General features: G+C 32.7%; 1 protein-coding gene and 2 long non-coding RNA genes across 5 annotated transcripts in view; 2 read left to right on the top strand and 1 right to left on the bottom strand.

Annotated features, from left to right (window-relative positions):
* Ckn (CRK like proto-oncogene, adaptor protein) overlaps positions 1-22,708 on the top strand; it is a 50,874-nt gene extending 28,166 nt beyond the window's left edge. For all 3 annotated transcript variants that reach the window (XM_072016998.1, XM_072016997.1, XM_072016995.1), the window contains 6 exons: positions 14,283-14,561; positions 15,135-15,458; positions 15,909-16,246; positions 16,553-16,939; positions 17,162-17,614; positions 17,923-22,708. In XM_072016998.1, coding sequence (XP_071873099.1) covers positions 14,291-14,561; positions 15,135-15,458; positions 15,909-16,246; positions 16,553-16,939; positions 17,162-17,614; positions 17,923-18,180 — 2,031 coding nt within the window. In that variant the 5' untranslated portion in view covers positions 14,283-14,290 and the 3' untranslated portion in view covers positions 18,181-22,708. The remainder of the gene's footprint in view (positions 1-14,282; positions 14,562-15,134; positions 15,459-15,908; positions 16,247-16,552; positions 16,940-17,161; positions 17,615-17,922) is intronic.
* Positions 4,647-6,726, bottom strand: LOC139994253 (uncharacterized). The gene is made up of 4 exons (XR_011801593.1): positions 6,602-6,726; positions 6,284-6,520; positions 5,836-6,214; positions 4,647-5,699 (listed from the first exon to the last, which is right to left on the bottom strand). It is a non-coding gene; the product is annotated as an uncharacterized lncRNA (long non-coding RNA).
* On the top strand, positions 7,186-9,088 carry LOC139994252 (uncharacterized). Its single transcript, XR_011801592.1, has 3 exons — positions 7,186-8,552; positions 8,737-8,963; positions 9,034-9,088. It is a non-coding gene; the product is annotated as an uncharacterized lncRNA (long non-coding RNA).
* Positions 22,709-22,937: the final 229 nt, after the last annotated feature.

Genomic DNA, 22,937 nt, shown 5'->3' with positions numbered 1-22,937 from the left:
AAATATACAATATCGTTACAAACGACGAATCGATTACATAAAACATTCTGCACATCTATGATCTAACAGGAAGAGGAGGAAAATCATCGGAACACTTGTCACGCTCGTTGTCATATCGTGCTGCGTGTGAATCCTTTGAGACTGGTCGGACATTGTTGTACAGAATGTGAAAGAAACTCGCGCATGCTGAAAATAAACACGTGTTTTTATGTCGAGGGGCTGTTTCGAATGGCGCACTTGTGAGAGCTGTTTGTTTTAAAAGAGAGCAAGGATCTATTTCTGGTTTCTTCTTTCATTCCACGTTTTTTTCACCTCGGCACTTGCCTTCGCTTGTTTAACTCTCTTCTACATACTTCCATACACAAATTTACCTTCCACCAACATCGAGTTCATATATATCAAATAGTAATATTTCTTGCGTCATATGTAATTTATCGTTTTATTTAACTGCGTGAATCGTACGTGTATGCGTATGAAACAGTTACCAAACTAGGCAAGGAGTCGTCGTTTTTCCCAGGCGCTGCACGGGCATATTCGGTGTTTGTGTACGTTATCAGTGATAGCAAGTTTATCAATGACAAGATGTGCGAGAGTTTACTTTACAATGCAGATGTTGCGATGCACACGGGGTCAGAAAGTTTTCATATAACGCGCTATCTATAAATCCAGCTTACTTGATACTGCGATTTTCGACGTGTTATAAAACCACTTATTATACGAGGGATTATTATTAGAGTGGTATCTAGATGTTCGTAGAATCTTTCACGAATATAATTAATAATTGTACGCACGACCAACAACGGGAAATTCGAAGGTGCAACAATGCTCTCACTATACGAAGATACGATAAAATGTACGAATATTATAGTAATACTTTATGATACTCATAATATCTAATAAGTTCTCATTTTTTATTTCCTTTATTAAACGTCCTCTTTTGAGAACCTCTTTCGAGAAGTTAAAGCGAATCTTGTGGATTTCGATACAATTATCGGCAATCACTGAATGAAGCGTGAGAATGAGTAAGTCGGAGGAGCATTTTATCTTGAGTCTTCTTGGTAAGTTCGTGCAGCAGCTTTCAGCTAGTAGGTTCGTGTGGCTGTTTGTTGTTATTTGTGCTTTGGTGCGCCTAATTCCTTCTTCGACTGTGGCAGTTTTTAAGGTTTTCTTTTTACAGTAGTTTCTGATAAGAACCACGACACGTTGGAGATATTCTAATATTTTGATGTTGAGTTTTGACTGCTATGGCCCAGATTTTTCTCAATCCATTCATATAAGTTGAACGATGATTTTATATATCAATAATTTGTTATTTCTGCAAATAAAATTTGCATTTTCGCGTTCTAAGCCGATACGTCGAGATTCCGGTAATTTTTATTTGTTTCATTTTCTCTTGGACGTGTTTCTTCCAGTTTAATTCGTCGCCTAAACGAAATCCGTGCTACCTAAACGAGTAAAGCGATCTCCTATCTAGATCCCGTCTTTTTTTAGATGCACCTGAATTCTAATCCAATTATTATTACTACAGTTCTTCTCATTTTTATCTTTTTCTATATTATAGAAATTTCTTTTTATAAATTATTACTCGTTGAAGAATTAATTGTTCGTCGTATCCAGACTGTTTTATTATTGTTTAAACCTCGTTCCTTCCTAGGTTACTTGATTCTTGAGGTTTCTAAAGTACTCTTGTATCTAATTCCTCAAGACTTTGTGACACCACCACGCGCCTCAATACTCCAACGCTATTTGTACTGTGCTTGCCACGTTTAATCGTTTGCTGATTATTGGAAATAGATTTTTACGCTCTACTAGCCATCTTCTGTACTTGTTTCCCCATTGTCCTCATTTACTGTCATGCAACCACCTTGTGTCTTAGCTCTTTCCTGTCCCTCCGTGTTGTAAATACATCAATAATTTACATGCTACTATAAATTAAAAAATTATGTAACAATTATCCAAATAATTAATATGCGTTTCCCTTACCTTATTTTATTTTATTTTATTTTAGACTCGTTAGACTAGTATTTATGAAATAATGTAACAGTGGCATCTATATTATTAGTATATCATTAGTGAAATTCATTCTAGCAATAATTAAACCAATTGATACAGATATCCCTTCTTCGCTTACGTTATTGCTTGTACGCGTCTTGTGTACTCAATTTCTAACTATTAACTATTAACGATATTTAATCAAGATATGAATTTCTCGTAATCCTATTATCACATATTTCGACGGTTATACAAAACGTGTGAGTGGTACATTCGAGATCTAAATAAATAGACTTCTAACCGAACGTTACAGCTAAGCTAACACTCGAAATACTTCTTCTCCGTTCTGCTTTTCCTTTGGTAAATTCCAGCAAAAATTTACAGCTTTGTAGGAACTAGTTGCATCTTCGTTTCATCAGATTTTTCTATTTTCAACGATCCTTCGATGATTTTACTTTCCTTACAACTCGACTCGACTTTCTAAACTTCTACGTATTATTGTTGAAAAAATTCTCATCGCTTCGCTGTAAATTTTCTGAAATTTTTATATCGCGTACCACCTTTCTTTATTTGAAAATTTCCTGATTTCTGCCAGAGTTTTATTTCTATGAGATACAATAGCTCTTTTTAAAAGCCGCGGTACCGTTGCGAATGCAGCCAATTCTTATCTGGTACGTGTCCATATAACCTTCCTCGCTATCTCTCCTCGTGTGCATATGAATTCAACCTCCGCTTCGCATATTTCTACACAGAAACATGTCTTTATGTAGCACAGAAAAAAAAATCTATGACTAATATTAACAAGGATATTTTTATTGATATTAATAAGAATATTTACCATCGTTCCATTTGCACGAATATTATATTATTATATTACGTTATATTTGTATTTTTAATTTCGTCATTGATCCTATACGTCTCAATGATTCGTTCCCAGTACACCTTAATCTCCAGTCATTTTCAATTCGATAGCGTTTCTTCTTCGTTCGAAAATTTCTCGAGTTTGAGAAAAATAAAAATACAATATACGCGATCTTCTCGTTCAACTTTTACTGTATTACGTTATATTCTATTTCTATGTTCTTGTTTTTTTATTCTATCTCTTAAAACGTTAAAAGTACGTTTTCCGATCGAAACGAAAGCTATCTTGAGGCATAAAGAATTCAATAATCGCAGCAGGCTAAACACGTATTTATTTGCGTACACTAAAATGTAATTTAGATTAGAATAACTTGAGCAGCGTGACTTATCGCTGAAGCAACGTTGCTGACAATACGAAGTCGATTCGAACTTTGATCGAGCAGAATAGAACGTTTTAAACAAATGAATCGTTCGATTTGGAATCACCCGATATGCAATATCAGCGTGTACCATACAGTGTCGGTAACAAAACATTTCAAGATTAATTGAACTTCCTACGCCGGCTGTTCGCACAGTATTACGCTCGATTCTGCTTTCGATCGATCGTCGAGGGTAATTAGCGAAATTAATTAAGAAGTTGGATAAGATCAGCGTGATGAGCATTAACTTTATGACGCGGAATAACATCTTACGTATCAAATGACACGTGTTGAATACGAGTCACGGAAACGCCCACACTCTCTCTAGCTCTTTAATAGATTCAATTCCGCAGAGATCTCCCACAATTTATCCGCATGCTTTATCAACTTACGAAACTTACGTCCAACTATTGTAGCAGCAATTTTATTAGCGTTAGATGCTTCCACAAAAGGCGCCTGCTTGACCATCTACTCGCAGTTAATTACAATTTTATTTATGAATTAGCGTTGTCTCCTCCAGTACTAAATCCTCGTCCGTACGTGTCTTACAGCTTGTGCAACCTCCAGCCTCGCAAGAATAGCACTAGGGAGATAAATCTGTATCGATTTGAGCGTCTGTGCTTGAGAATGGATTTGGTTTAGACCAATGCTTTAACAGTCAACTACTCTGATTACGTAATTATCCATTCCATTGTGTTACGACAATTATAATATTCTTCTCCTTATGTTACATAAAGAAACTATTTTTTATTTATGTAATAATTTATATTTATTGTATTTATATATACTTTGTAGTAGGTTTTAACTATATAAATAACTATTCACGTTCGAACGTATACAATAATAACGAAGCATCTCGTAGGAATCTTGACATAGATCGCACTAATTTTGCAATTAAATTTTGTAGCATCCTTCATTTCGATAGAAATAACTTTTCTGAATAAAATGTAACTGGAAATGTAATTATTCATATAGGAGAGCAGAAGAATATTCTCGGTTTTTATAAATGCAACGTGTTCTTCGTTCTCAGAAACTGAGATATATTTCCAATTACCAAAGAATTCTCCGTCTTTCGCTGCTCGATCATTTTGCTTCAATAATTCTTCCGTAATTGCTCTTAAGAAACCAATAAATTTGTAATATCAGTTCTATTACTAGCGACTTCGTTGTTTTATTTCCTATGTAAATTATTACTTGCCTTGATAATATTATTTTGCAGCTAGCTTTCCGCAATTCTTTCTCACGTTCGCGTCTCTTCAGATATCTTCTTTTTGTTTTCTGAAATACTTGATTCATAAAAAGCGTGGAATACACAAAAGACGATAACATTATATTGGATATTAAAGCCAAATATTAAACAACTATAATATTTACCTGACTGTGCTACATGTTTAGCCTTATTGTATGTATGTTTGTTTGTTTGTTTGTTTGTTTGTTTGTTTGTGTCCCATAACTTAAAAGCTGCTTAACTGATTGGTGTCTGTCGCAGGAGTCTGTTGTAAACTATATGTCCTATTGAAAGAAACAAAATGATGGAAGATATAAGATGCAAAAGAGGTTGATGTGCCTAAATCGCTAAATTCAACAGAGGAATGTATCTCCTTATCTCTTTTTTTATTATAGCGAATTTTCCTATAAGATATTTTTAATTATTAATCATGATTGAGGTAATTTTTCGAACGTTACATTTATCTGGAAATTCGGCAACTACATTGGTTATTCAAAAATAAAAAATATCTGAACGTGTACTTCATATTTCCGAGTCAAACACGTACATTCTTCTTGTCGTTCTTTTTATTTCTTTTTTTTTTTTTTGAGTATTGCGTAGTAGAGTATCATTTCTTCAATATTTATTTTATTAACAACATCTATCGAAATATAACATTCGTTTTTTGTCGTACAGATCCTGCAGGATTGAACAATTCTTTGTTAATATAATTTCTTTTCGGAGAATAGTTGCACATCTTCTTAATACAAACTGAAGCTTATAACATAGCAGGAAGATTCACGTAATAGATTTTGCATTCTATAGGTGTATCGCGTACCTGATCTTATTCGTCGTGGAATAATATTCTGCATCATTGGGCTCGCTGTATGAATTGACGCTTGTGTCATCTAAGTTCAGATTACCGTCATGAATTATAAGTAGGAATCATAGCAGGAAGCATTCGCGCAGTAAGCATCCGTTGTGTAAGCTATGTGCACCGTAAGAAAGACCTTGGTGGAACTTATCTTCAAGCTGGCATATTCGCTTTGTATCTTTATCCTGGACAAACACTTTGCATATATGTATGTTTCTGCAGATGTTTGTGCAAAATTACTCTCAGAAAATATACCTAGCAATTATTATTCTGAGAAATACCAAAGTCAACTTATATTTTTCATATTTCTTCGATATTCTAGTATTGCCATTTCTTGAGGAATTTACTGAAAAATTCATACATAATATGTCTTTGCTTTGCAATCAAATATAATTAATATTATTATTTTATAGTATTAATTCAATAATAATAACAATAATATTGATATTTTTCTACATCTTCCATGGACATACAATACTTACTGACCTCTTTACGTTTAATATTTTTACTACTTCCAGTGTTTCAAAAGATTTCTATTTTCTGATGTTTTAAGACAAATGTCGAGAAGGCTTAGAAATGCATAGAAATCACGTGCTTCTGGAACCTCATCGCTGGTAAACTTCGTTAAAATTTTTGTCCATGGAAGAGAAGAAGAGGAGCACCAGAAAGTAGATTCTTTGGTCTCCTTGCGCTTTCAGGTTTCTGTATTTACAGAAACGCTAACGAATTTACACAGTTAGTTGACTTTGACCTCCTCTTCTTTTTTACTCGGCTTTTTATCTTCTTTCTTCTCGCCCTCTGTATTTTCCGTGTTACGGCTTCCATCACGCCTACACGTGTCTCCTCTGTACACCTAAATTCCTAGAATGATTCAACGGAATGACATTAATTACTTCACCAAACACCTATTTCCTTTTAAGGCGTACGTACCATCGAGCCGTTACTTTTTGCCTTGCTCGTTTCGCGTTTTCACAGCTTTTAATCTTCTTGGGACGCGCTAAGTTTGCCAAGAAATTAACTAGTTGTTTTACTTTAATAAAAATGACCTTCCTTCAGGAGTTAAGAAGATTTTTGCAAATAACTATATTCAGTAGCAAGTGTATGAGTTACGAATGGACTGCGGATGTTCATAATCTTCAAGTAGTTTTTCCTTTTTCTATTTACAAACTAAATAAAAATTTCATAATAGCCATCTTCACGATGGTCTCGTTAATTCTCTTAGAAAGTAAACAAACTGAAGTTACGTACTTCATTGTTCAAGCTATTAGATCCTTAAATCAGTTGGCACCCTGCTGGTCACCCTGTAAATAGGGAAAGTCCCTATACGAGATTCGATCCTGTATGCTCCTCATTGTACATGAAAATTCGTGTAACACTATACATAAAACAGAAAAGTATAGTAATAGGGGAGAATAACAGAGGAGATAGCAACTATAATTGCAAGTATTTGTACGTTTACCATAGAAAACTTTTATGTCCATATTGTACGTGTTACATAAAACATTTTGAAATTTTATTAGCGCTGTAACGAAGGTCGACTGCCATGATCGTATTGGCAAAGTTTAAACAGATATGGAAATATACATTAGAAGCTACAAAATATTTAATGCAGGTATATATTTCACAGACATCAGAGAAGTATTTGAGCAGACAATTATTCATTGTATAAATAGTCCTAAATATTCTGTGTGGCCATATTTAACACGTATTATATGTTTAAAATGACTATTCATACAATGTATTAATTTCTTACTAAATATATATTTGTAGTAAATTGCTCAGTAAGAGTAAGTTTCTTCCCAATTTATTGGAAGATAACCTAAATCATATTAATCCCTAAACCAGGAAGACCAACAGGGGAAATAACTTCGTACATGTCAATAAGCTTATTGTAACCTCTATATGAATTTTGCGATTGATCTCAAATCTGACCGATATAATGGGAACAATCATGTTTGATTACGGTACTGAAGAAATTCAAGATATTCTATATAACACTTATGCAGTATAAATGTACAAGTTTTCTATGGTAAGCATTTAAATATTTTCATTAGCCACTGTATACAGACGGAAGTACGTGCGTGTAGAAATAGATACTAAATATAGGAATGCAGAAAGAACGTTAGACGGAAGGAATATACAGACACAGAAGCAGAAAGAGGTAGAGATCGCGTTTCAGTGACTAACACCGTTGAAAGTTCGAACGTGGCCAGCCTTGTATCCGCGATGCGTACGTGACAAGAGGCCAGGCACGTGGCAAAACCGTAAAAAAGTGGGGATCGTGGTTGGTATAATTTGCAGTCGAATACCGACCTTGAGCAGACAAAACTTTTTAGCCTCTACCCGTAATAAATCCACCGCTTTCTGCGATAAGTGTTTTCGCGTTTAAACTACTAATGAACTCCAGACTGAACGAAGCAACAGAGAAAAAAAGAAAAGAGAAAAGAACTGTAGCGAAGTAATTTCGGAAACTTTTTCTTCTCTAGAAAGCGAGAACGTTTATATAGGAATCAATTCCGATACGCTGTTTTATCGACCGATAAAATAGTCGTGATATTAATGGCTTCGCGTAGATATCTCTTTACATAGCCTTTACCGAGAGTCGATCGATGTTTCTGTCTTATTATGATACGATTTTATGTAGAGCATAAAAGTTATATAGATTTTATCGTGAATAGAAATGGCCACTCAAAGTTCCGGCTAATCACAAACTGACGTAATCGTCATTTACGCATGGTTTATATGGACCTAACCTATAAAAACCTTGTAAAGGGATTTCACAGTACACGTTGTCTCGATGAGATTTTACATTTATTTATTTACTTGTTTATGACTTGAAACAGCTTTTAACATCTAGTACAATTACATAGATCTCACAACTTTAATACCTTTAATATGACAAAAAGATTGAATACTGAATTATTAGATTATCTTGTAAGTAATGCAATTTCTTGGTATATTAGCTGCAAATATACGACTATCCATCAGTGAATTAATTGTCAGTGATGTTCTGAAATTGTTCGTCATTTTTCTAGTGACTTTTCCACTCCCCGTTAAGCAAGCCCCTATCCTGTAAATTAGGCTGCTAAGGAAATTATGTACTATGAGGATCGTATAAAAGTAGTCGTATCATACGTATGCTTTAATGTAAAGCAATTATACTGAATATTCCAAATGAATACAAACATTTACGAAATCGGTATGTATGTTTGCTAAATTTGAATACATACATCATATACATAACCTATTAATTCAGTCTAGTTTCGCTATAGTTGGTTGAGATGCAGTAGTAATACAGAGAAGGGATTTAGAATTATTTATCAGGATATTTCCATATCTCATTTTTTTTCCGCAAAATGTTACAGTCCAGTATCCGCATACAGATTAATGTTCCAGAATTGATCCCCATTTTCCTTGGGCCAGCAACAGTCAGTACAAAGAGTAGTCTGTGTTGCAATTCGCTCGACGTAGTTCTTGCTGTAATTTATGGTGCCTCAACATTGCCTTATAGTCCAACTTTAGAATGTCTTGCCTTTAATATGTACCGTTTCTTTCACTAACAGCATCTCATTTCCTCGCGATACAAATTATAGGAACAGTATTGTTTTTTGTAAGAACTTTTTGATTTTTTCTCCTTAAAATAATTTACAATTTGTTTGTATAGTTAGCCTCTTTTACAGAGTACTAGAAGACAAATAAGAAAAATAAAAAATGTATCGTATTACAATTTCTTTTCGTAATTTTCTTTCCGACTGATTAGAATGTTTTTATACACTTATACACTTTACTCGTACATACTTAAATTTCTTTAACTTTCATCAGCTACTAGAATGCAAATTCGCTTATTCATTAAACGTAAAGAATTTATCGTTCATTAATTGCTTTTGATGTTTTACACAATGCAACGTGACGAACGTATAAATGTATTTAAATACAACTAATGAAATATCTTCTTTTGGTTCTCTGTGATATCTAACGATAAGTATCCATACATCTATAATTCATCTTCTCAACGTTGTTTATATCGTGTATAAATGTTATACGTAATAAAATATACCAGGCTTTTAACATCGATATTCATTTTATTTCTGCACAGGCTTAGCTTTCTAGTTTCGATGATCATCGACCATACCAGCAGACAAAATACGCCGGATAGATTGATTTTACGATCGGCTTGATGATTATATGTTATTTGTTGTCGCCTTTGCTGCATCTTTGAGTATCTTCGACATGCATCCGGTTGTTTAGCATCGCATTAATGGTCGTTTCTATGCTATGTTCGCTGCAGTCTTCAAAGTGTTCCGGCACTCTTCATTCAACTTTCAGTACACGTGTGTATCTCCGGGATTTTTATTTATTTTTCCCATCGTTTAGATACGAGAAGTAGTAGACGCAAGGGACGTTAATCTCTTGCCGTGTTCCTGAATCTTTGCCAAAGGCTTTTGATATTATTTGACAAACAAGGCGGTGAATTTTATAGCGAACATCACGATCTCTGCACGAATTTTCTGTATCTTTTCTAACACTCGTCCTGGATTCATCATTATTATTACTATTATTATTAATAACGTGTGATAGAAACTCCAGTTTACAGTAACACAAAGGTATGATACATCTATGAAAGATTGAAAGTTGCAGATTAGATCAAGAATCAATGTGGTAAGAATATGGACTTTCTCATAAAAGATTCTATAAAAGGAAAATCAAGTAATAGTGTAATGGCAGATGTTTACATTATCTATCAGGATCACGAGTTTCTAAAATACTATGTATGCCATATACTTACTTTATGGAGAGAAAATTTTTTAACTGAATAAAAATTTTATGTACAAACATAATAATTATGCATATATATATATAATTAATTGAAAATTCTCATATAGATGGAGATTATTGATGAGAAAGAGAGTATACGTATACAGTGCTTTTCAAACAATTAGTGGACTAACGTGAATGGTTCTATTGCATCAATTAAGGGAATGAAAGCAGAGAAGTTATATAGGCCTGATAAATTGAAACGTTACTCAGAGTATGATACTATCATAAAGGTTCACTTTAAGATAATCGTTGGAGAAGGAACGAATAGAAGCAGCAAGCGAGTATAAAAAAGAAGTCAAAGCGATACAAAAAATAATCCTGTAGTTATCTTAAATATTTTGGGAATAAAATAAAATATAATTGACGGTGTATAGTATTATTTTTGTATTACTTTTTTATTTAATTCTTTCGGTATCACCGCTTAAGAAATGTTCGTTGTTCACAGCTCAAGCTACAAACTTTCCACGTGTTACATATTATGACATATATAACAATAAAAAATGATAAGTAGATAATCCAAGCGGCTTTTAGAATGCGTCACGTATGCGTGACGCATGGTAGCGAAAGGATTAAATATATAATTATCGGTATACCATAAATTTGTATGCATTTTTAACAAATTTAAAGATACAGAGCTGCACAGAATGCATATAATATCCAAAAACATACGAAATATCCAAACTGTAATACCTGTTATAATTCTTATTATCAGTAGGTGAAGCAAATCTCCACCTATATTCTACTTCTCTATTTGAGTTCTACAATTGTAGGTTTGCACAAAAATTCACAATCTAATAATTTAACTCCAAGAAGATATTGAATGTACAATTCTCAATGTGAGAATTCTTAATGTACATAGATTTATAGAAACATAAAATATTGAAACTGCAGTACCTGTTATAATTTTTATTATCAGTAGGTGAAACAAATCTCCATCTATATTCTACTTCTCTATTTGAGTTCTACAATTGTAGGTTTGCACAAAAATTCACAATCTAATAATTTAACTCCAAGAAGATACTGAATGTACAATTCTCAATGTGAGAATTCTTAATGTACATAGGTTTACAGAAACATATAAAATATTGAAACTGCAGTACCTGTTATAATTTTTAGTATCAGTAGGTGAAACAAATCTCCATCTATATTCTACTTCTCTATTTGAGTTCTACAATTGTAGGTTTGCACAAAAATTCACAATCTAATAATTTAACTCCAAGAAGATATTGAATGTACAATTCTCAATGTGAGAATTCTTAATGTACATAGATTTATAGAAACATAAAATATTGAAACTGCAGTACCTGTTATAATTTTTATTATCAGTAGGTGAAACAAATCTCCATCTATATTCTACTTCTCTATTTGAGTTCTACAATTGTAGGTTTGCACAAAAATTCACAATCTAATAATTTAACTCCAAGAAGATACTGAATGTACAATTCTCAATGTGAGAATTCTTAATGTACATAGGTTTACAGAAACATATAAAATATTGAAACTGCAGTACCTGTTATAATTTTTAGTATCAGTAGGTGAAACAAATCTCCATCTATATTCTACTTCTCTATTTGAGTTCTACAATTGTAGGTTTGCACAAAAATTCACAATCTAATAATTTAACTCCAAGAAGATATTGAATGTACAATTCTCAATGTGAGAATTCTTAATGTACATAGATTTATAGAAACATAAAATATTGAAACTGCAGTACCTGTTATAATTTTTATTATCAGTAGGTGAAACAAATCTCCATCTATATTCTACTTCTCTATTTGAGTTCTACAATTGTAGGTTTGCACAAAAATTCACAATCTAATAATTTAACTCCAAGAAGATACTGAATGTACAATTCTCAATGTGAGAATTCTTAATGTACATAGGTTTACAGAAACATATAAAATATCCAAGCTGTGGTAGCTTAGTTGGAATTCTTATTATTAGCAGATGAAACAAATCTCCATTTACATTCTAGTTCTCTACTTGCATTGCAAGTTAGCGTTGCATAAGGATTCTCAATCTAGCGATTTAGCACGAAAAAAAAACCGAGCATGTAATTCTCAACGCGAGAAAAAAATGAACGTTCTCTCGCTTGAACATCCATGTCTTCCTATTAATTTTGATATCGAACGTACTATCATAGTACCAAGAAGCAACTTTCAAAGGAAACGATAATAGGTGCATCTGGCGCTTCACGTAACGTCCCGTTTGCTTTGACACCAACAATCTCGCTGATAAAATAATCTCTGTGCTTACTCCAGACCACTGCTCTACATACCTTAGTATGTCTTGGCCTACTTTAATTGTATGTACTTAATGTAGAACGCCTCTGTTCGTGGCTCTCGATACCTGTTACTCCTACAGCATCAAAGGTTTTGTAATTTTGCCCGGGGCTGATTAAGACGTTTTCCTACATTCATACATTTCCTAGTCATTCATCGATCATTTAAATGCAAAGTCCGGCAGGCTCATTAAACCTAAAAAGCATTTCAACTTCTGATATTTTACACGGTACAATTTCATGAATATGGATGTGGCTAATATAACTATAAAAAAGTACATCGATTAGTCAAATTAAGTTTTTACTTTAGGTGAAACTAACTAGAAGGAAAGTACGTTCGAGATAGTTTCCATTAGAATATCGATTTTTACAATATATAAGTATCGGTGGATTTTCTAAATGAAAAATGTAGCTCTATTAACAGCAAGTATATCGATAAACATTTATCTATGTTGAATATTTTTCCTTTAATTTAATTGTAGCTGGCTATTAACATTAACGAAATCTTTGCCGCGCCTGCTTTTTCTATCAGCGTTGCAGCACGATGGCATTTCCTTTATCGCTTTCGAATTTCGCAAATTCATTAGTCTGAAATTCTATAAATTATCTTCAATAAATCTCGGAGTTCTGTTCGTTTGCCGAGGCGTGGAAATTATACCTTGTAACACGTAGATATATTTAAATCGAGCAATAAATCTCTGCTACCTAACCAAAGGCTAAATCAGAGCATACTTGAAACTTGAAATATTTAAAAACGTTATAATATGCGGAATACCTGCAAGAACTTTCCACACAAAAGTGTAACAAGTAATTCTTGATCCCGGAAATTTCAAAATCTGGAATTCTGTTAATTATGAAAGGAGGCCTTCATATTCTTGCGATTTTCTATATTCTACTGTACGAAGATAGGAAAAATATTTATAATTTGATTGTATTCGTATCGTGGAAGAGATTACAAACATTTATAATATACCTACGATTTCACGAATTTCCTTCTATTTTCTTATACTTATAGGATATGAAGTCCTCTCCAAATCACATTCCTTTCTTACTTAACCCTCTTAATATATTTAACATAGTCGTTAAACGAAGATCTACAATCTCTTCGAAGATAATTGACCAAAAGTTACATGTTAATTTATAAAGCGTTATCTATAATACACGTCTCGATTAAAAGCGCAACAGAAATTTCTGAACGCGTTCTCGATCGAACGAGACCATGTTGCGAAGCTTATCTTCTTGCTCGAGTAACCTACATCGAAACGCTTTCTCTGAGGTGTAAGTTTCAAGAATTACAACTCGAAAAGAAATCATTCGTAAGATCTGCACTACCATCTTCACCATGGCGCGACACTAGCGCCACGCACGCACTTAACTACTAGCGCACGATATACGCATCTGTTCGTTCTTTTAAAATGATTATTCCCACCTTTCTATTTGCCACATATTCCAAGCTATTGACAATTTTCGAACGTCGAACTGCCATCTCCTAAATATTCAAAGTTACAAACGTAGCAAAAATCATATTTGATGCGAATTAAAGCCGGTTGTCAAAGCGTCAAGTTCGATTATAAATGGCAAGAAATGAAAAAAGATGGATTTATTAACACATAACATATAAGTTACGAGTTTATAGTACTAAGAAATACTATTGATTCTCGTGATTTGGGACAGCGTCTGTCAGATACGTTTCTCATGACGCATATCAAATATCATTTTGAACCAAGAGAATAAACGAAAATGTATTTTCCTCGTTATATATTTAGATTTTTATTTGCGCTCGTAATTCACCATAGTTAAGCTTCGATGTTTTTGTTTTTTTTTTTGCAGTTGGCGGCATGAACCGGCCGTCCAAAGCTGTGACCCAGGCGAAGAAAGTGGCACCACCGGCTGTACCCGATGTATTTCGACATTCTGGCTCCTCGTTTGGTTCCGCTGGATATGCGAGCAGCGAAGATAGCTGTTTCCTGCCCGGAAGTGGACCAGGCGGAACAGCGGACGAGGGTTCTTACGGTGTGCCATCTGGAAAGAGTCCGGGGCCTATTTTTACCCACCCTGGCTTTGCCTTTCCACCAGTCGTCGGCAAATATGCCCACGCCGAGGATCAAGGTGCGATCCTTATCGAATTACTGTCTTACCAAATTCGATAATATCGCTACACGCTCGCGATAATGTTATTTCCTTTACCATTCTTTATCCACCCCTTCTATCAGACTATATCTCCGCTGTGTTTACGTTAAACGTAAAGTGGTTTCCTCATCTTTATTTATGATTATCATATAAATAATAATTTATATGTGTTTTTTGATCAGACTGTAAGGTGATGATAGATAAATTTTGAATCATGAAATGTACATTATCTTGGATATTACACATTACCATTGAAGAGGATGAAACATGGAATTGTTACCAAATACGTGAATTTATAGAATTTTGATCAGCACAGAAATACATATATAGAAATGATTACAATTTATTGAATAGAAAATTAATAATTAGTACTTGATAATTTGAGGCCACTGTAAATTTATGTAAGTTCCCAAAGGAAAGAAATGTACGGTATTAATTTAGTTAAAGAATTAAATCTTCAATATTGTTGTAAATTATGATATGACTGATATAACTGATATTAATATTTTGTTTAATTGAAAGGAGAAAACAATTTTTATATATTCTTTCTAGGAATCGATATGACTCAAAGTCCTGGAAGAGATAGCCCAGGTAGTTCAGGATCAGGTTCGGGTTCCAGGCATTCTACCGCTTCATTGGATTCTGGAAGAGCCTCCGGATATCATTTGGGCCCTAGAGGACCTGGTGCTCTTGCTTCATCTCCCAGGTGTTCTATAAGCTCGCTTGGCAGCCATCCGGACAGACCGGCGGATCTCGACGTCGTTCACGCTTGGTTGACTGAACTCCAATTCGAGGAATACTTTCCATTGTTTGCTTCCGCTGGTTATGATCTAGCTACTATAACGCGTATGACGCCAGAAGATTTAACAGGGATAGGTAAATCTATATTCGATATAATCAATTCAATTATATACCTTAAACGAGTATTAGAAATTGAGGATTGAGATTTAAACGTATTCGACAAATAAAAAAATTTAATGTTTAATATTTTCATATCTGAATTCCGTATATTTTTGAAAAGTAGGCATGATAAAAATAAATCTGAACTTTTATTTCTTTTAAGATTACTATTTTCCAAGTTTTTAAAATAATTTTTTAATATTTCTTTAAATAAATTTAAGATAAAATTTTAAATAATATTACTTTAAGAGATCTGCATTGTGATATGTACATGAGTCACAATGATGCACTGAGATATTACAAAATTTATGGTTTTGTTAATTATATAAGTGTTGTTCTAAACATTCCTTTATATTTTATACTTACCAATTAATATATCTATGTCTATGATTAGAAGACTATATTTAAGACCCTATGGACTTACAGGAATTAAGCAGCCTAATCATCGGAAACGCTTGAAGGCGGAAATAGATAATTTAAACATAGGAGATGGCTTGCCAGAACATATTCCTGGTTCGTTAGAAGAGTGGCTCAGGCTTCTGCGACTCGAAGAATATCTTGGTGCTCTTCATCAACAGGGTATGCGTTCAGTTGAAGATGTGACGACTCTCACTTGGGAAGATCTTGAAGACATTGGTATTGTACGTCTTGGCCATCAGAAAAAATTATTATTGGCAATTAAGAGAGTTAAGGATATTCGTGCTGGTAAACGTATACAGCCGCTCGATCTTGCTCGGCTACCGCCGCATCCTGGACAAACACAGGTAAAGAAATATTTTAATAATATCTTATTAATTACTAAAATATAACGTCTAATTGTCTTCTGTGTTTTCATTCGGATGATGATGATATAACATGTACTTTTGCTCTACCCTACAACTTCTTTAATATATATGAGTCGTGATAACATTTATGACCCATAACTCCAAAAATACTAGTCTTGGCACACGAGTCGACTATTAGATGTTTATTTTCTTTAGCAGATGCTATGTACCCTCAACGTTTATAATTCTTTCCTTCCTATCTATTATTATGTCTTTATATTTGGTTCGCCTTAACTATATTTTCAGGACGTAGTTATTCAACGAGGAGGTCCTGATTTGCCATCTCCTGATGAGGATTGTTCCTCTCCTGTTCTGAGGTCTTTTCAGAGAGGCGGAAGTGATACTACATCTGGAGCTGCGTGGAGAAGTATGTACGCTGCTTTACCAGCCGATTATAACATTGTTGGTCGGTCTGGTTCACGAGGAAAATCATTAGAAAGCTTGGAAGACGCACCCCTTGGGTATCCTCCGTCACCAGCACCATCCACGCATCCACAGCCAATTGAATGGCGTCCACGCAGCTTCGAAGACGGTGATGTGACTCCTACAAATGATACTTCCGTAGTGGATGCAGGTGGCGGAACTCTTCCGCGACCTAGACATTGTCTTGTTCGTCCACGACCTGTAGCTAAGGTAATATAATTTTAAATGTACAAAGAATTTCTAATATAATCAAAGCAAGATTAATACCAGTTAAGGGATATTCATAACAACGTGAATTTGCGTAAATACCCGCAGTTCAGTGATTATTTATATATAAAGATAAGCGAAAGAAGCCTAAAAGACACAAGGAATCGCATAATTGCAGCTTATATTACTATTCACAAATATGATCATGTTGGTCTTTCGTTATAGGTCACTGCAACTCCAGGCCAATTTAAGTCACTACCAAGAGACTTCGATAACAAATATCAATTAACTTACGGACTCGAGAGTAGTCCACATCTTCCGAAACGTTGCCCTCCGTCTCCTCCAAGGCGTCAAAGCTCTAGAGACAATAGCGGTTCTGGAGTAGGGGTCGGAGGATCGGGAGTTGGCGATGTTGTGATAGATTGCAGCGGACCAGTTCCAACTGCCTCTTGCGAGGAACATCACATACATCATCATCAACATCATCATTTGATCCATCATCCTTCTCCACCGCCACCAGCACCTGCGCCAGTGCCATCGACTCCTCCACAAATAAATCGACCACCCTCTTCTATGTCTCGTTCTTGGGGTAGTGTCAGTGTCAATGTTAACGAAGAACATGAATTAATAGCTTCTCTTGCTCTGCAGCACCGTAATGGTTCTGATGCCAGTTTTAAGGTAGTTTTATTTCATTTATATTTCATACAATAATAATATAATATTGTTACTGTGGATATTCATGAAATTATTTGCTCAAATTTTATATGTTTCATAAACGTAACTTGATAAAGTCCATTGATATTGGATACCTGAGAAACAAAGTATATAAACACAAGATTAAATACATCTGACTTTCAGACAACTTATTTTCCAATAACCCTTAAATTTTTGGGTATATGTACTTTGGCTGTTAAATTGAGCATAAACCTTTCTCAAGCTTAACACTAATAATAGGTTGTATATTAATATTAACTGTATTTTTTCAGTCAAGTTCCAGTACAGAATCCGATTCACTACCGTTTGCAAATGAAAATGCCGGAACAATAAAGCAAAGAGCTGCACGCGCACAAGAATACGCAAGTGGTAATGCTGGTAACAATATGTCAGGTCATGGAATAAGCCATCACACCGGTGGCAGTGAACCAGCGGATGTATTGAACGATATTGGGAATATGCTTGCAAACCTTACTGACGAACTTGATGCTATGCTCGAGGAAGAAAAACGTCAAGGCTTGAATTCATAATCATCGCTACCTTTGTTTGCGTCTGTTCTTATTTTTCTTTGTTCTTTCTTTCTTTTTTTATTTACTAGTACTACCACGAAGAACACAACTTTAGCAACAAAAGTCGATGACGAAAACATAGATATCTTATGCTATGACGTATAATATTGTAGACCATGAACGCATACAGTTCGCAAGATTAAATAGACAAACGTCATATATGAACTCGATAAATTTTAGCTTGATACATTGCAATGATCGTATTAAGAGGAAAGAATGTTCGGTGTTGGACGAATGTTAAACCACGTTCCATTGTGTTGGCTTGCAACATAAGTTACATTACACAAATAATAATATCCTGTTATAATTGTATAAGTTAACGTAGTGGATAGTATTCCACGCCATAATTTTGATTTTTATCAGTTTCTTCATTCCTTCTTTCTCTCTTTATAGGACAAAGCTTCTTATTTTTCTATCAAAATATTATGAGCTTTCTATGGAGTTTCCAGAGACACTTGAATGTTGCACAATTTTTGCGATTTTTATATTTCTCTAAAGTATTTTTATTCAGCATATTTAAAGAACAATTTTTTTTAGTACATTATTCCGAATAATACTAATGTTACACACAAACGTTTTCTATTACAGATTTTTGAACTTGCACTTTTAAATAAAAATTTATATAAGGAAAATAAAATAAAATTGTAGGATGATAAACTTAACAAGGATAGATAGACGAGAAAAGTTATGCTAAATAAAAGAGAATTGCATTTAATAAATAAGTATGTATGGAAGTATGGACTTATGCCTTATAATAAAAAGACTGCAGAATACATCGGTGTAGTCTAATTCTTAATGCACATTTCACGTCACTTGTATTTTATATTCATATAGCATAAAGACTGATTCGCTTTCTCTGGAAACTTCATTGCTACCGATATATGTACATTCCAGCTAGTATATTTCCTTTTCCACTTCCGTCCTTTGCTAAAACGATAGCATGTTAGATTGGGACCTTCATAACTGTTGGAGCTGTTAGACATTTTGAGATTAGTATGATACAAAGAAGTAAACTTCTGTATCCTTTTTCCAGAGTAAAATAATTCTTCCACTAACGTCAAAGAAAAATATTATTGAGTCATGTTGTTTTGATGATGAAGCATAATTATATCTTTGACTATATTATGGTACAATTTCTATAAGAGTTTACGATAGTTTGTATGAAAAAACTTACATCTTCCATTATTTGAACTTGAAAAATAGTTCTCATAAGACTGAGAACAAAATCAACATAAACATTTGACTGCCAATTAAATTTCAAGATTATACAGTTTAAATACAGAATCATATGCACTGTATGCCAATTAACATTTTATATTTATTATCCGTACTAATATAGTGATGTATGTAATTCACTATTGTTATATGGTGCACAAAAACATGTGGGGAACAAAGTATCCACATGTATCAAATCAAAGTAATCGTCGTAGTAGAATCTTGTCGATAAAAAGTGTTCAGGTTTACTCCAAATTTAAGTATTATACTGATATGTACTGAGACTTGTGCATAGAATTGTATGTAGCAGTCCTCGACACAAGGTGGATCATGCGATTGAGCTAACAATAAGTTGTATCTTGTATTCGATTATATGAATTATCCTGTATATGCATGTACACATGTACATTTATATATGATAATTCCAGATTCTTTATGAATCATAAGAGTTCATATACATATATGGCTTATTTTTAAAATTTTAAGTATTTTAAAGTCTGTGATCTACTTTAAAACTTATGTTAAGTCATTGTTAACATATCAGTCATCTTTGGTACATTCAAGTAAATAGTACATACTTCTTACTTGGATAAAAATTTTAAAGGTTTTTCGATTTATATGTGTAAATGGACGTAGAATTCTCATACATAAATGTATATAAGGTTTCGGTATGACGTTATTACTAATAAAATACTCCTTATTTTACATTCTTTAAGGAGTACAAATTGCTGTCTCTGTACAAATCAGTTTCGCAAGTAAATCATAAATTAATTGCAATGAATTCAATTACACTATCATGATTCTAATGTATTTTATTTTTAACTATATGATTCGTTATAAATATTCAAATCTAGTTACGCTCTATCATTACAAGAAAAGAAAATGTGGTAGGATATATACAAGATTTTGAAACACACTTAAAACCTAGGTTACTCAACTAAATATTGGGGCTACATTATTGTAGCCTACAGACTTGTTAACTACTGTAGGTATATATAGTAGGTATACATATATCAGTTTAAGCAGTGTACTTAGGGAAACTGTTTTGCGGTGCTGCAAATTTATCAATTTATTATTATTTACTTTTACTCTATATTATTATTGTATATTATTATATTTCAAGAGAACAAACTGATTTTAAGTCATATATATGAATAATCAAAGGTGGCACAAGCTCTTAATACATTTACATACGTATAAATGTGGCATTTATTTTTATTGCATTTAAATGCAAATTTTTAATTTACTACTTAGTTGGCTTATAACGTTTAGATATTTTATTAATTACTAGAAATGTGTTTACATGAAGTTATTTTTACAAATATAATCATTTGTGCTGCCCTATATATTTGAACACAAAACATTTTTAAATTTTCCAAAGATTAATCAAGATTCAGTAAGTTTTCATATTTATGATTAATTATTTAAGTTTTAGGCTTGATCTTTTACACTAAAGTTATGAATTGACCAGAAAATCACGGATATTCTAAAAGAATTTAAAATAAGAAACGTACTATTTTATTTAAACAATTGTTTTTACAACAATAATTAACGTAAGAAGATAAAAGCTGTAGGTTAATATCATGCTGCAGGTGTTTAACTAAAATAAATGTTAATTTGACAAAAAATAAAGTAACTAGTAAATGTTGGTAGGAAATGAAACATTTTATACTAATTGTGAGATCGTGTGATCTATTTACAATAATTGCTTTTTTATGACACACATTAAAAAATACAATAGAGGGTAATAATGCACACACTGCCGATTTTTATACTATAACTCAGCGATTTCATGAGATCAAGAAATGAATAAAAAAAGTTTCTAGATATTGCATAAAGTAATTCGTGCATAAAATGCACTTAAAACATTGAATTTATTTAATATTTATTTATTTTTAAATTGAAAATTATTAAATGTTTTAAAAATATTGTGAATAATTTCATTGATGCTTTGAAAGTATTATTTTAAGTGAAACTTTACAAAAGTTTAATTAATATAATATCAACAAGCTATGATGAGAAAATTATGTATAAAAAAATGTACAAATACTTTATTTAACTAAAAGTATTATTTTAATTATCAGTATCAATGTAAGTAAAAAATGTAGATCAGATGCATAAAATATGCTACTGAGATGTTTACTTAAAATAATACATTCGAGTAATAAAATTGAGAAACTACGTATTAGACTAAATGCTTTAAAGCAGTTCATGGCATTCCTAAAGTAGTTAAAACGTATATTATCTACTATTCTTAAGCGATTGCCTCTTCATTTCTACAGATAGCTGACAATGTTCAATGATATTGAAAAGAATTCAATTATTGGCTGATTTTTAGGCAGCTAATTCAGAATTCCTGAAGACATTGCTTCTACATGGTGTATACATATTATACATATATAAATATTATATAAATATAAATGATAAGTACAAATATAAATATAGATATATATATAAATTATATTTATATTTATATTTGTATTAAATTAGTCATAGTTTTTGTACAAACGTATGCGCCGCTGCAGTTTTGTTCAGCGAATTTAATACCCGCCTAATTGCATTTTACGAGTCCTTGAGACCTTCTCCTACTTTCTGTATTTGTTTAAATGCACGTTAAATACATTACTTGATTTATCGACTATGATGAAAGAGATAATTAAATAAAACTAATTGACAGACTCCATTCTCATGTTTTTTGGTATATACCCGAAATAAGTTGTTAATTATCCTGTTATATGAGATTCTCATTATGTAAGGAAACAGAGATTCTCATATTTTTATTATAACATAAGCAGGATGTAACATCATATGTATATGTCATCTTTATCGTATATTATTTCGCAGGAGACAATTGGAGTAGGGAAAAAAGAAGTAGGCTATATAGGAAATAATAAATATTATTTGATTTCGTTTACTATAAAATATAATTTTTATTTCTTCTATAGAATATAAGTTTATTTTTTAATTCAAGATTTATTTTTTAATTAGTAAAGAAAATATTATTTCATTGTGATGCTATGAAAAATCAAATATTTTCTGCTGTGGAAAATTTGATTTTAAGCGTGATAGGTAGTAATATAATTTTTATGAACTAAGTAATGTTACTTGTAAGAGAAAGAGTAAAGAAGTCCATGAAACACAGATACACTGAACTTCCTCACTCTTAGATGTTAAGTTTCCTTAAAAATTTAGGTGCAAATTGTATATGCCATATTTGAGCAGTCATATGTTTGTGTAACTGTAGCATCTTCAATATAAAAATCATTGAGCAATAGCTACTGTCAGTTTATATTTATTTCCCAAATTATTAAATTTTTAACTTTTTTAAAGTTACCTGTTTAACATGACAGTTTTATATAAAGTCCCTAACAAATAATTACATTTCATACTCTGTTTCAGTTCTAACTTGTTATTAGATTGCGGATATTTATACATTTTTAGAAATTAAAAATGCAAAATTCTATAAAAATATATAAAATATTCAAAGTAGATTGCTTATAACA

This window comes from Bombus fervidus, chromosome 14, assembly GCF_041682495.2.
Source record: "Bombus fervidus isolate BK054 chromosome 14, iyBomFerv1, whole genome shotgun sequence".
NCBI lineage: Eukaryota > Metazoa > Arthropoda > Insecta > Hymenoptera > Apidae > Bombus > Bombus fervidus.
The sequence above is the reverse complement of the archived record's forward strand: the minus strand, read 5'-3'. Positions and strand labels throughout refer to the sequence as shown.